The sequence below is a fragment of the Accipiter gentilis genome, chromosome Z (assembly GCF_929443795.1).
Source record: "Accipiter gentilis chromosome Z, bAccGen1.1, whole genome shotgun sequence".
Taxonomy (NCBI): Eukaryota; Metazoa; Chordata; class Aves; order Accipitriformes; family Accipitridae; genus Astur; species Astur gentilis.
Window position 1 is genome coordinate 76,099,415 of NC_064919.1, and position 15,482 is coordinate 76,114,896.

At 38.2% G+C, this 15,482-nt stretch overlaps 1 protein-coding gene across 4 annotated transcripts in view; it reads left to right on the plus strand.

Moving 5' to 3' along the window:
* PRLR (prolactin receptor) overlaps positions 1 to 7,119 on the plus strand; it is a 124,925-nt gene extending 117,806 nt beyond the window's left edge. For 3 of the 4 annotated variants that reach the window (XM_049796443.1, XM_049796442.1, XM_049796444.1), the window contains exons 11-15: positions 711 to 880; positions 1,877 to 2,021; positions 2,852 to 2,951; positions 3,907 to 3,976; positions 5,205 to 7,119. In XM_049796443.1, the coding sequence (XP_049652400.1) occupies positions 711 to 880; positions 1,877 to 2,021; positions 2,852 to 2,951; positions 3,907 to 3,976; positions 5,205 to 6,230 (1,511 nt within the window). In that variant the 3' untranslated portion in view covers positions 6,231 to 7,119. The remainder of the gene's footprint in view (positions 1 to 710; positions 881 to 1,876; positions 2,022 to 2,851; positions 2,952 to 3,906; positions 3,977 to 5,204) is intronic. The other variant, XM_049796445.1, reaches the window with a different exon arrangement.
* Positions 7,120 to 15,482: the final 8,363 nt, after the last annotated feature.

A 15,482-nucleotide genomic window follows, 5' to 3' on the forward strand; every position in this document is an offset into this window, starting at 1 on the left:
ACAGGCTTTACATTTTACCTCCATGCCCTGACTACTCACTTGATGAAGCTTTGCATCAGACAGTGGTAAAATACATGCACGATATGCAGAACCTCTCCCTCTGAACTGAGGAAGCTGCAAGCCTGACTGTAGCAGAAACCTGTGTTCCATTTTTGTTTATTTTTGAGATATAGACAGGTTTTTAATATTACTGGTTTGTTTTATTTTTAAATATCCTTACGAATACATGTAGGGATTATGCTGTTGTGTCTTCTCAAGGTAAGACATGGGGGGGGACAGGTGGGCAAGTTTCATAAACTACACCTGTGTTTTCAGAATTCCCAACCATATATGCCAACTTTGATAAGATTAAGATTATGGTAAAACACAACTTTCATAACACAGCATTAAAGATGTTAATTTTGAAACACAGTTGTTGGGAAAAGCAACAATAAATGGTAATGTAAGAAAAAATTATTTCCGATGATAAATTATTAAGGCAAATCTCAATGTAAACTTAACATATTTACTGTTCTTCAGTTTTTCCTTCAAATTCATAAATCCATGCTTACTTTATCAGGAAGCTCTTGATACCTGTATTCCAGGACCAGTTCTGAATTACTAGACACAATGGAGGTGGCAACTTGTGACTCACACCATTTTATATTTCTTCCTAAGATGCAAGGAAAAAATCCTTTAGACTCTTATTGTCAGTTCTTTTATTTTAACAGTACAGCCAGATCCCCCTGTGAATGTAACTCTGGAATTAAAAAAGTCAATAAATAGAAAACCATATCTGGTCTTGACATGGTTTCCACCCCCGCTGGCTGATGTCAGATCTGGATGGCTTACCCTTGAATATGAGTTGCGGCTGAAGCCTGAAGAAGGAGAGGAATGGGAGGTAAGGATGTTGCAAGTTTTTGCTAGATGGTGTTTCCTGATCAATTAGATTTTGTCAGCTAGGTCGCATGCCTGAATGTAATGAAGCAGGCACACTGAATAGTTCATTGTTTTTCAAAAGTGCTTGTGTGATCTATGATTTCCTACTGAGAATACTGGTATCTCAGATGCTGTTGTGTGATAGCAGGTGATAAAGAACTTATTTTTAAGTGTGGCCATTATATATTAATCATATTGGCTTTACAGTTAAAGTTGTTTGTTCTCATTTAGTCAGGTTTCTTTTGTGATAATTTGTTCTTAACCACAAGCACTTCTTTGGTAACAGAAAGCTCAGTGCCATTATGTAAAATCATTTACATTTGTACAAATAGTCATTAGGTGATAGTTGTCATGGCCACATAATAATAATTGTCCATAGCCAGGATCTGCAATTCAAACAACTGGGCAGCAAATTAAAGACTCTAGCTATTGGTATTAGGCTGCATCCTCTTCTTGTCCCAGCCATCTCTCTATCTCCTCCTTCCTTCCCCTTGCCACTGCAGTTCCCAGCTCCCTGACCCTTGCAAGATACACTTTTTACTACCCCGTGCAGTTCCAGCAACTCCACACTCCATTTCTCTCAGCATTTTCTTCCCTCATCTCTGTTTTTTGCCTCCTTCTCCTCTCACCATTGCAGTTCCCACCATTACCACAGTTCACCCCTATTTGCCATATGCTCGTGATATGTTTTTGTAGTAATTTGAACAACATACTAGAGCCAGATCTCATTCCCACTGAATTATGCTAGAAAGCTGAACTATAGAAATAAACTAACTAAATAAATAAATAAATAAACTAAATGTACCATTTTTCCATGCCTGCATAACAATTATTAGAAAGCTATCCAGATTCGTTCTATATTCCCAACTTGGTTATTCAAGACTGAAACCTAGCTGTGATTTTCACAGAAAAATGTCTTAATGTTATATGCATTTTATGGTTTTTATTTAATTTCCAGACTATTTTTGTGGGACAGCAAACACAATATAAGATGTTTAGTTTAAATCCTGGAAAGAAGTATATTGTACAGATTCACTGCAAACCTGACCACCATGGATCATGGAGTGAATGGAGCTCAGAAGAGTATATTCAGATCCCTACTGGTGAGTGGCCAGGCATCCCTTTGGTAATTCTTATTACATGGAAGTTCATGTAATACTTTTGTTAGCTGTTTGCAGCATCCATGCAGAGTGACATCCCATAGTTTCCTTAGGACAAGAACATCATTGCTAAGGTAACACAATTCTCAGCATCCCTGCACCACACCCAGTTAGCTTTCCCCTTCATTACTTTTGGGAGTTAAGGTGAATCAATTTCTTTACTTATTTAAACCACATTCTTTCTGTTTATTGCCTCATTTGTTCTCATGATGGTAGTTTTTAATTAAAAGAATACCAGTAACTGCATTAAAACTGATACATAGACGACAAAGAGCGACTGCCTCCAGACATTAACAGCTCTTCATTACTCTTTATCTGGAATGAATTTGGAATAAACACCTCAATGTAAAAAGTGTCATGTTACAATAGAAATCCTTAAAAATATATAGTCCTAGATAATTCAACCCACCATTTAATTAATTGTGTGATATGTATTTCATAATAAAATGACTACAGTGTTCGCATAATTGAATTTGAACACTTTGAACACAGTTGCTATAACTGGCTGTGGCAAAATTTCCCTCTTCATACATTTTTTTGTATCATTCAAGAGAGTTTATTTCCTGCACAGTGCCATTAATAAGAAGTATATTTATTATCAGATATTACAATGACTGTTGAGATCTATCTATGCTAATAAAGGCCTCTAGATTCAATACCAAATATGGCAGGTTAGACCAATTTTTTTAAAAAAAGTAATTTGAGACTTTTTTTGCATGTCAACTATGCATATGCTAGATGTGTGTTCTTAAATAATTCTGTTTGTTTCCTAGACTTTAGAGTAAAAGATATGGTTGTGTGGATCGTCGTTGGTGTCTTGTCATCTCTTATATGTTTAATCATGAGCTGGACAATGGTTTTGAAAGGGTACAGGTAAGTCACCAATTTCACAATTACATGGAGTTGAAAATCTCACCAAACTTTTCAAAAATAGACTTCTAACATTTGATTCAATTTCCTATGGGTTATGTGTTCTCTTATAAACTCTAAATTACAGGTATTTGACTTTAAATTCAGAGCTGATAGAGAGGTATTTCTGTTCTTTAGGGATACCAAGCTAAATTCTCAGTTGGTAAAGACATGTCTCTTATTAGATCTGACCATCTTGGTTAGCCATGTAAGTATTCAGCAAACATAATTTGGAGTATCCCTGCTCATGTAGAAGACATGACTTTTGGTTTTACCCTAAATTCCTAGAGGAAATAAGGTTATATTATGAGCTTGTCTTTCTGCCCACCCGTCTGTCAATTCCCCAAATAATTTATTAGAACATTGGCTAATTTCAATCAAATCTGAAAGAGAAAAGTGTCACAAAGCTTATCACTTTTGTACAAATCTTGCAAAAAGTACTGGCAGAGTAGAAGAAAGAGATAGAAACTGTTGATGGAAAAGCCATCAGAAGTCATTCATCTTAAATCCTGGTCAGCTGACAGTCAAGTATATATGTACAGGCCCACTAGTCCTCCTGAACTGTGCCCCACATAGCTGTTTCTTAGCCAGTGGTGAAATTACAGTGATTTTGGAGAACTGGAGATTAAGGGACAAAGGACAATAAAAGGGCATTAGCAGTGTTACTTTTCCAGTTGAATAACTTTTGTACTGTTCTTTTTCCTATAAATACATCTAAGGGTAACTTATGAACTGTAACTGGATTTATAAATTACCTGGCTTGAGAGGTAAACAGGAAACAGAGAGATATCTCTCCAACGGGGAGATATCAGATATGAAAAAAGTGTTTAAAATTTCAGTCACAGTCCAAGGAAATGGGAGAACAAATAGAGAGATAGGGCCCATACTTACACCTTGTATGTTTCATTGTTTTTTTTAGAATGATAGCCTTTATCCTACCGCCAGTTCCGGGACCAAAGATAAAAGGCATAGATACACATCTGTTAGAGGTGAGTACCCCTGATAACAACAAAAGAATTCACCATTACTTACTTTTCCAAATTATGTACTAGCAAACACAATTACAGTAATAAAGTATAAACCAGCTTCAATTAATTTAATCAATGTTAAAAATAAGCGACACTTTCAGGTTGATCCTGGGGAGGGTATGTGTGAGGCTGTTGTGGTTTAACCCCAGCTAGCAACTAAGCACCAAGCAGCCGTTCACTCACTTCCCCCCACCCAGTGGGATGGGGGAGAGAATCAGAAGAAAAAAGGTAAAACTCATGGGTTGAGATAAGAACAGTTTAATAGAACAGAAAGGGAGAAACTAATAATGATAATAATAACAATCATAAAATTACAATAATAATAAAAGAATTGGAAGATACAAAATAAGTGATGCACAATGCAATTGCTCACCACTCGCTGACTGATGCCCAGTTAGTTCCTGAGCAGCGATCTGCCCCCCACCTTGGCAAACTCCCCCCAGTTTATATACTGGGCATGATGTCACATGGTATGGAATATCCCTTTGGCCAGGTTGGGTCAGCTGCCCTGGCTGTGTCCCCTCCCAATTTCTTGTGCCTCTCCAGCCTTCTTGCTGGCTGGGCTTGAGAAGCTGAAAAATCCTTCACTTAGCATAAACACTAGTTAGCAACAACCGAAAACTTCAGTGTGTTATCAACGTTCTTCTCATACTAAATCCAAGACAACACTATACCATCTGCTAGAAATAAAATTAACTCTATCCCAGCCGAAACTAGGACTGACAGTCTTCACTTGCAGTAGGAGGAGGAGGACATTTGAGAACAGGGTTTGGGACCACAGGTGTTTCTTGGGACACCACAAGAGCCGATGCCTGTGTCATCTTCCTAGTAGTTCTTATGGAAGTTGCTCTCCACAGTCTCTTGCCATGCTGAGGAGACAGGACGTGGATGGTCTATCATGCTCCTCCATTTCCTTCCTGTTAAACCCATGAGACCTCTACCTGCCAAAAGCTTCCTAGTCCCCCCATTTTAGACACATGAATTCTGGGATTGTGTCTCCCCACTGAGGGAACTCAAGAAATTTCCTTCTCTTCTACTATTTTCTGCAGCAGTAGAAATCCAGTTTAGGTCTAGCAATACAACTATTAAAGTATTTGTATATTAAATATGTAGATTGTTCACAATTGTTCTAGTCAGATAAACCCTAAGGCTAACAGTGAAAAAAATATCTTATTTATTATGCTCTTAGACAGGAAAATCTGAAGAATTATTGAGTGCTCTTGGTTGCCATGGTTTCCCTCCAACGTCAGACTGTGAGGAACTACTGATAGAATATCTGGAGGTAGAGGACAGTGAGGATCAGCAACTCATGCCAAGCCATGACAATGGTCATCCCAGTAAAAATGCAAAAATTATACCCAAGGAAACAGACAGTGACTCAGGCCGAGGGAGCTGTGATAGCCCTTCTCTCCTTTCTGAGAAGTGCAGGGAATCCCGTGCCCTTCCATCAACACTTCAAACACAAAATGTAAGAGATGTTCAAGAAAATAAAGGAGGAAAAAGGAGCTGGGAAACTCAGTGTATAGCCTCAGAACAGAAAATAGTCCTTTTTAATGATGAGAGTACAAAATTGTCCACATGGCCTACAGCTCAGTTACCTGATAATCAGCCTCCTATGTTTGCCTACCACAATCCTGTAGATGCACATAAGATAACACTGAGTATCAGAAATGTCAACGTTGCACGAGTGTTGGTAGGAAATGAAGAAAAGCATCAATCACAATATCCTATCACTGAAACTTGCCACGATGACATGGAAAAGCAAAAAGGGATGGAGAATTTGTATTCCAAAACTGACCAAACCACAGTGCAGGTCAAACAAAACAGACCTAATGACAAGCCACCATTTTTGAATCCTAAACTAATGGATTATGTAGAAGTTCACAAAGTCAGACAAGATGTGGAGCCAGCAGTATTACTGAAACATAAAGAAAATAGTAGAAAGACCGAAAAATACACTGTTCCAGGAACCAGCAAAGAATATACCAAGGTCTCAACAGTTGTGGACCATAATATTCTAGTATTAATGCCAGATTCACGCATTCAGCACACATCTGTATCTCAAGAACCTGCAATGGAAACGTCTCAGAACCTTCAGCAAAGTCAAGCTGAGAAAAATATGAGCTACTGTCTGACAGTTCCAAGCAAGTGCAAAAGAGAGAACAATGGATCAGAGTACATGGACCCATCTTCTTTTATGCCCTCCTTTAAATAACTAATAGTACAGTACATACCTAGTAGTTATGTACAGTAGAGCAAAACCACATAGCAAATAGTTCCTTAAAAAAGCCTGGCCTTCTGTGTGTATTATACAGAGAATAAACTAAACTGTGGGTTGAGGTTTCTGACACAGGGAAATGAGGAAATGGATATTATCTGCCATGAAAAATACATTGTAAACTAATTATTCAGCTCTGCAAATCTATTAGTTGATTAAACCTGAGGGAATACTGCAGATTGAACAAAGTTGAAAATTGTTACATGTCAGTCAGTACAGCGTAGTGATCTCAGAAGTTCCTCAATCAGATAAATCATTGCACAAAAGCATTCTGATCTACAGTGTTTTTCCTTTGAATGCATTCTGACACTAGATTAAGTCTTTATATTTTTTCTCAATCCTTAAGAAAAAAATGAGCTCTTATATATGAAAAATCATATATAAAAGAGAATAGATTCAACAAATTACAATAAAATAACAAATTATTCTAAATATATTTTTTCTTCACTTCAATGTGACAGAAGACTTTGCATCCCATTCCTATCCTAGTCCAATCAAACAAAACATGAAAAAAATAGAACAATATTTGATGTACTCCTTTATTGTATATAATACATAATTCTACTTTAATACAAGCCCATATATTTAACAACTTATTTTTAGAGGCTATTTTTCTATTACAAAAAAAAAGGCAAAATAAAATATTTTTAAATTTCCCAATCCTATTTAGCTACTTAGGAACTTTTCTGTTTCCTTCTGCTGAGACAGCAGTAACAAGTAAAGCTACCATTTCTATACAAAGCATAAAATTAAACTTTATACTAATTAAGAATATTAATTAATTTTTAAACTATATTTCTAATATATTACAGATGTATTACTATTTGAATTTTAAATTATTTATTTCACATGGTTTTTATCACCTGTAATTATAAAATTAAAATAGAATCTAGGTTTTGAGAGCAAAGCTTCTTTCCCACTGAATTTGTACTCTGATGCCAATCACAAATGGAATGGTGTTCTCCTGCATCCACAGACATTGCACTTTTCTCTGAGCCTGGAAGGAAAGTTTGAAGTCAGATTTTTCATATGAAGTTATCAACCTTAATTTTGGAATCCAGCTTCCAAAGTCAAAGATATGAGGCATAAAGTCTGAGTCAGAGCTCTGCTGAAATACCGGTGGGAATGAGGAAAGGAGTCCATGTAGCTGGGCTGGACCAGTGTCTCCGGAACAGCAGTGGGAACAGTGAGGATTCCTCATACCCCATGTAACCAAAGGCAGAATCAAAATAATACTGGAATGGCTCTGAACTTACTGTCGTCCTTCCTTCTTGAAACAAAAGTTTAATTTACTCCAGGAAAGTATGACCAAGTGATGACTTATTAAAACTGGGCCAAGTATTCAGCTAGTATCACTAGCTTCAGGGGAAATTGGAAACACAAGGTAAGGAAAATTGTACTGGACGTGTGAAGGAAGGTGCATTTACTATAGATGAGCTCTGTTCTGTTCTTGTCCTTCCTGAACAGCTTTATATTTCTCCAGTTTTTCATGATTTTACGCACTGAGCCAGCCTTCCTGCAGTATCAGGTAACCTGCTGCAGAGCCAGACAAAAGAGGCTTTCAGATTTTGAAGATCCCTCAAAGCCACATCCAGTTTGGGAAATCAGATTCTTACCTTTTACCTTCATGCCATGGAACTGCTCAAGTACAGATCAGTCAAGCTGTCTAGCTCTTCCACTGGCAGGACTTTAGGATTTAACTAATCATCTGTGTCTGTAAACATATGTGTTAGTGTATACTGTAACATTTACTTTAAGCATCAAATTTAGAGCCTGTGTCCCCTATACAGGCAATGTATTGTCCACTTCCAGAGGTTGATGAGAGCAGTCTGGATGCTCTGCTGAATGTGTAGGGAGGCATCTTAGATTCTTAATTCAGCTATTTAAATTTAACGCTTGAAGACATGAAGTGGCTACTCCAGAGAGCAGCCAAACATAAAATTTTGTTTAGTTATAGTTAACAGCACAATTTTACTGTAGCATTTGTAGCATACTCTACAAATTTTCTAGAGATGCTAAAAGTACTGCAAAGAAACTATCGACTTACCAGTCAAAACTGGAACGTTTTGCAGGGCAGCAACTTGTGTGTGTGCATGTATGTAAGCTGATAATACCCTCTTTCTGACAGTATTTCTGCTTCCTTTACACTTCAGTTTCCTGACTGAATCTGACAGAGCTGATCCAGATCAGACACGTTCTCTTTCTTTACACAGATAGTCGTACCTGAGCCAAGCCATTGGTTTCTACTCCAAATGCCATGCACAAAGCTGCTACAGGCTTTCCATGATGCATCTGGTGATGCATAAAAGCTATAGAATCTTAGCAAACCACAGCCTAAAGATTTTCCTTATGGAGTGGATTTTGTAGGGTAAACCACAGGTGACTACACAGACGTAAACCTAAGAAAGTGTGGGATAAAGTGTCAGCAGCAGGCTGTTGCTGTCATGTCAGTCACTTTGGACCTGAGGCAAACAGACACAACTTTTAGCAGATTTTAAGTGTACGGTTCATCCTGCCTAACTGTAGGTATCTATGGGTGTACCTCCAGAAGTCCACACAGAAAGAGAACTGAGTGGAAGAGTTTATATGCTTTACCATAAATTGGTACTGAAGCTGCAAAATAGCTGTAGCCTAAATCACATTGTGAGGTGTAGATTCTCTCCCACCTTTGCTGATGAGTGTCTCAATATGCCAAGTCATCATGGCTTTCTGGGAAAAGGGAAATTCAGCCAAAGTGGAGAAGGTGCATTTGCTCGTTGCTCTGAGGTTGCTAAGCTTTTGAGGGAATTGCTAGCTAAACACAATTTAAACACAATTTTCATAAATATGTTTCATTCTTTAAGCTGAACAAGTGTGCAGGTTGATTATTTTTCCCTTAGGTTTGCTTTTATTTTCCAAAACACCTTGTTACTCTCAAGGTGGCAGCCACACCTTCTGAAAGTGGCCTTTAACATCTGGACGTACCTTAAGAAGAGAATAAACTAGTTTTCTGTAAAATCAGAGTAACCTTCAGCTAAGTGTGTGGGCCTTTGGATGTTCAAATACTTCATTCTTTCTGTTTGCAACAACATTTTTCCTTGCAGCGCTTTAAGGAGTAGCTATTTATTAGGAAATAGATAAGATTTTGCAGCAGTTTTACACAGTTGATTGTTGTAAAATTATGACATGCCAGTGGGAGATAACAGGCTCTTAACACCTCCTTTGATATACAGAGGGATGAAGTACATAACAGAATTTGCCCCAGGAACAGGGATTAGCCATCTAGCTCTTGCACCATTAGTCAAATTTCTCACTTGGAATAATTATTTGAAAAGTTTGAATGTTTTCAATATCAATTTATGCTGTGTCACTTGAAGTGTGAATTACTTTTTAGTAGCATAAAAGCCCCAAAAGGAAGCATAAAGGCTCCTCAGAAGTCATTAATTTTATAAAATACATAGGAAAAAAAGTATGTATTTTAATAAAATACCATTCCTTTGGACTCAGACTAATTTGATTAACAGTTTTTCTTCAGTATTGACAAATACAACCCATTATCTTAAATTTTCTAATTAGACTTTTTTCATTAGCAAAGACATATTTGATGTACAGTTTTAGTATTTCAGTGAAATATTCCTGACTTTTAAAGAAATACGATTTATTGAAGTGGGACATGTGCTGCCGAAACTCACTGTCACATAAAATGCAGGCTTGAAGAATGGTCTTGATGATACTATGTAACTACAAAGTTTATTTAATAAAAATACAGTAAACTGACCTTACATAATACTAGTAAGAGGATATATGTGTTTATGGAACAAACTGTAAAACAAATATGTAATAATAATTGATTTATGTTAAAGCAGTGAGTTCTGTGGTATATCTGTTTATGTGACTATGTTTAAATGGCTGGAAAATATACAGTTGCTTTAAATGTCATTTAAGTATTGTAGTAACAGCAGGTGTTCAAAATGAAGAAGTGGAATTTTTTTGTGATCTCTGAAGCATTGTATATGTGGGGTTCACATCATGAAGCCTGTAAATGTATTTCATAATTTTTCACTAACTGCAAACAATTTGAAGGTGTTGTGCAAGGAAGCCAAAGTCATCTAAGCCAGTTGACAGATATTAGACATCTTTTACAAAGCCATAAAGACAAATGAAATGAAAAAGTGTCATGAGATCAGGCATCATATTCTCAAAGAACTGCTACCTCAGATTATTTTTTTTTGCTCCCTTTAAAAAGGCAGATGAAAGCATTTTACTTTGTGTGTCAAATTGTGAATCATTCTATCAAGATTAAAAAAATCTTATTGGTAATGTTCAAATTACTTTTGTTAACTAACAGCTTGTCATGGAATCATCACTTGTGTTGCTCTGGTAGTACTAGGATGGGATATTTGAAATGTGTAGCAAAATGAAATATTTTTAATATGAGAAAATGCCAGAGAATTTTCCATTTTGTAGAGAAAGCCATACTGACCAAGTATGGCAGCCAAGCACCAGTCCCTTTCCTGGGCTGAAAAGTTTTTTGCCACTGCCTGTGTGCCCAGCTCGCTAGGACTGAATGAGCTGAGTTGTCAGAGATGCTCTAATTCTGGATCTCAGCAAAGGTACTAAGCATTTAGCAATACTTGCTATTTAGAAAGACCTGTTTTCAGCTAAGTTCCTGAGAAGTAAATCTGCAAACTCTGTCCCTAAATGAGTGAAAATGGAGACTGGCACTGCTCTCAACTATCTGAAACCTTCATACTAAATCCAGACTCCAATTCCTGTGGGTGTGGAAAGATGGACTGAATTACATTAACCCTCTTGTAGCCCTGCACTGAAAACCATTTTCAAACAAATAAGGGAATTTCTTCATCTTTCCTGTGTAGGTTAAGCAGGAGATGAAAGATAAATGGAATACAGAAATACATAATATATGGGGATAGAAAGAGAGTTTAATGATGGGAAGAGGGACACGGTTGCTGCACATGTCAGAATGGAAGAGGAGTACAGTCACTAAAGGACGGTACATAGGTAGACAATTAGAGAAATCAGAGGGAGTAAACATGCATTTTGACTACAGCTGAGAAGAGAGGGATGGAGAACAGAAAATGGAGGCAAAAGAATCAAATGTAAGAGTAGATAGGAAAAAATTAGAACTAGTAGAACTGAGAGGAGTGATAAATGAGTTTGTGAGAAAAAAAGGAAGACAAGAAAATACTTTTATATCAAAAGTGGGAATATGCACAACTGAAATAGTCTACTAAAGTAGTAAAGCCTTATTAAATGCTAAATAGTTGGCAAACCACTGAAATCGACTACTGTGTATCAGCTATTTTATACAAGACGAAAAAGAAGTCCTATGCATGAGAAGTGGTCATTCACCTTCAGTTACAGGATTTTCTTCCACGTTCCTGATACTGGTCCTGGGCAAACAGAACACTTGAAGAGCTAGACCCCTCATCTGATCTGCTGTTGCATTTCCTATATTCCCAAGGAAAAAAATCAAGGGAAATGAAGTGTACCACACTGTTTTTAAAAGCAACCTTCAACTTTTCAGACAGATCTACAGATGAGGTGCATTTACACATTTATGTTGTCTCACCCATACGCCTATCATTCTTAAGCATTCTTCTATTTTTTATTTATTAAAGATAATGTAATGACCTAGAAGCTCCAAGAGAAAAAGGACTTTGTGGATACTACTAAATGGTCTCTTGGCATTTCTGGGCATTGTTTAGTTTGTACCTGTGGCAACGTATCTGTTAACATTTTCCTTAATCAGAAAGTCCCTGTCTTTGTGAAACATTTTGGAAATTACCAAGTTAGGCTTAAAATACATCTCTCACATTTAAGCTAAGTTTTTAAGATAAACTATTATATCTGTCAAAAGTAAGTAAGCAAAATACCTGAAGTAGTTGTGTAGCCTCTTGCAGTGCTGATATGCTAAAATCTGCGCTTATGCTCAAGTTGTTGGTGCATAAAGCAGTTAGATGTAAGGAAGTCCTTTTTTACATCTTCCTCTTTTATTTTTGGAAGGTTTAATGTCCTGCTCTACTTTGTGATGCTGATTCTCTTGGACCTTGTCTTTATTTAATATTTTTTTTTGGACAATGCTGCTTTTTGGTCTGTTTTTGTGCACTGCTGAGTAACTTCACCTCATTTTGACATCAGTAAAACCAGAAAGATTTCACTTCGGTTCCTATAAAGACTGCAATGGTCAGTTTCACAGACATGTGGCACTGAGTAAATTTTTTACAGGATGCTGGAAATCTTTGTAGAAGTAACTTGTAGAAAATACCCCTTCAGTAGGACAGAAAATTATACATGTCTAGGAAGAGGCAGATCTTTCTACATGTGGAATACATGCAGAAATATAATGATGTCAAATAATATTTTTTAATATTCATAATGCTGTAGACTACTCTTAATTCTCATCCCTGCGTCCTTCATTCTAAAAGAAAGAGGAAACTACCGCTCAGCTATACTCGGAAAGAGCTCCTAGGCTGCTCTAGTGTTGTTCATTTTTGATCTTGGAAAGTAATTTTTTTATTCTGACTACAAATACCATTCATCATTTAGATTAACAGAATCATCAGTTCCATATATCCATTATGTTGCTCAGAGATATTCAGCACTATCTGGGCTTCTGAAATCTTTATATTGTGTTTCATATATTTTTTTTAGTCATTGTATAAAATATAGCAATACTGAGGGTACTGGTCCAAAAAAATACTTCCCAGAAAAAAACATGTCAGCAGTCATTAACTAATAGTATTTGTGCAAATTTCTGCCATGCTGTTAAGTGCAGGTAAAAGTTTCTGGAACTTCCTTGCCTTTAACTGTGCCAGCAGATCTCTCAAAGAAACATATTTATAAATTAAATTGCATGTTCTGAATAATATGCAGAATAAACAGTATGCTTCCCAGCAGAGAAAGAGATGATCCAATATTTAAAGCAAACCTATTTCCATTTGCATAAACCATTTCATTGCTAGCCTTGCAATACAAGGTAGGCATTTTTTTCCATTACAGTTTCAGAATTAGTATGCAATCTGGAACATCCAAGTTATCATAGTGTCATTACTGTAGCAACAGAGTGACTTGAAGCACAATTATTCTATGAACCAGATCCAAATGTTTTGTAAATTTCTAAAACTCAAAAAATTATAGGAAGTAGATTTCATATGCAGTATGTACATTGGTTGGAGAATACTGGTATAAAAATAGTTGCTCAGGAATTCTTCATTGTTTCTAAGTGTATCTGAAGGAAAATGCTTTAAAATGTATTTTTTAAGTTCTTAATATTGAAAATACTGGCTTTAATCTGTTAGTGATTTCCCTTGTAAGATCAATATTGTTCTGAAGTCTGTAGCTTTCTGATGGACTTTTCAATCTTTTGTCATTGTAAAATCTCTTTGCAATGGTGTTTGCATTTCAATTTAATAAAAGTTCTTGAATAAAATTCACAAATTCTAGCTTTCTTCATAAAATATAACAATTCCAGTATATAATATATATAAAGAAAGGAAAAGCCAGACATCCAGCACAGTCTATAGGACAGGCTTCCACTGTTCTGCAAGTGGAAGGCCCTGTGATAGATGTGTTTAAACCACTTCGCATGCACCGAGCAATTGAACCGGGTTAACACTGATGGCTCAAGCACCAGGTCACAACTTTCATGCTTCTTTATGGCTCTTTGTGTTGACGAAAATTGTCTATGTCACTGAAATTCAGGGATTTCAAGTTAGCAAGGGTAAAGTTTGATTGAGAAAGGTTGAGCATTTTGGAGTCCTAAGGTATCTAAGCACTGCCCCGAGTAGTAGAAAGTACAAATCTCTGACCCATTGAGCAAGATCAGGCAGTTTTCCTGCAAAACTGGGGCTGCCCCTCAGGGTAGGTGATGTATTCAGCCTTCTGCCTTAGCAACGGCTATAGGGTCAGCAGAATCATTGTCAAGTATCTTTCACTGGAAATTGGGCCAATTACCGTTGTAGGGAACGTCATCACAAATCTTACTTCTTTTAGTATTACAGGGAACTGTAAGGTAATGGAGGAAGCCAACAATAGAGAGCTTCCTGCTTTTCCCATCCTTGTAGGAAGTTGTGCTAGTACTCTTTGCTGGGGGGGGGGGGGGGGAGAAACAGGTCATTTGTCCTTACCCACCTGTCTGTACTTCAAGATAACACCCCCTTCTTTCTGTTTTTTTTTCCTGGTGTGACTGTGTCACCGATCTGCCTCACACTCACCAGTTGCTTCAGCCCCCTGTAGTCTGCCATGACCAGCCTCGGGAGCCCCCTCGAGCACTGCTGTGTGAGGGGGGCCGGCGCTCACACAAACTACCACTGCTCTGTAAGGACAAAACGTGCTCCCTCACAACCACCTTTTTAATTAGCGCAAAATTAGAGTTTTGCGACTCAGGATGGGATAGGACTGGATTACACCAATATGAATATGAGCCAGCAGTGTGCCCAGGTGGCCAAGAAGGCCAACGGCATCCTGGCCTGTATCAGAAACAGTGTGGCCAGCAGGAGCAGGGAGGTGGTCGTTCCCCTGTACTGGGCACTGGTGAGGCCGCACCTCGAGTCCTGGGTTCAGTTTTGGGCCCCTCACTATGGGAAAGACATGGAGGTGCTGGAGCGTGTCCAGAGAAGGGCAACCAAGCTGGTGAGGGGCCTGGAGCACAAGTCCTGTGAGGAGCGGCTGAGGGAGCTGGGTCTGTTTAGCCTGGAGAAGAGGAGGCTGAGGGGAGACCTGATCGCTCTCTACAACTGCCTGAAGGGGTCTGCAGTGAGGTGGGTGCTGGTCTCTTCTGTCAGGTGGCTGGACATAGAACGAGAGGAAATGGCCTCAAGTTGAGGCAAGGGAGGTTTAGATTGGATATTAGGAAAAATTTCTTTACTGAGAGGGTTGTCAGGCATTGGACCAGGCTGCCCAGGGAAGTGGTTGAGTCACCATGCCTGGAGGTGTTCAAAAAGCGCATAGACAAGGCAGTCCAGAACATGTTTTAGTCGGCATGGTTGGCGGTTGGACTCGATGATCCTGAAGGTCTTTTCCAACCTAAATGATGCTATGATCCTATGAAAATGAAGCTGCCGGCCCCACGACACCGACAACCGGCGGCGGAGCCAATGTCCGCGGCCCGCGAGGCCGCTTCCGCCGGCAGGTGCTGAGGGGCCCCGTGCGGGCGGGGCGAGGGGCAGGGCCGCGCGTCCCCGGCCC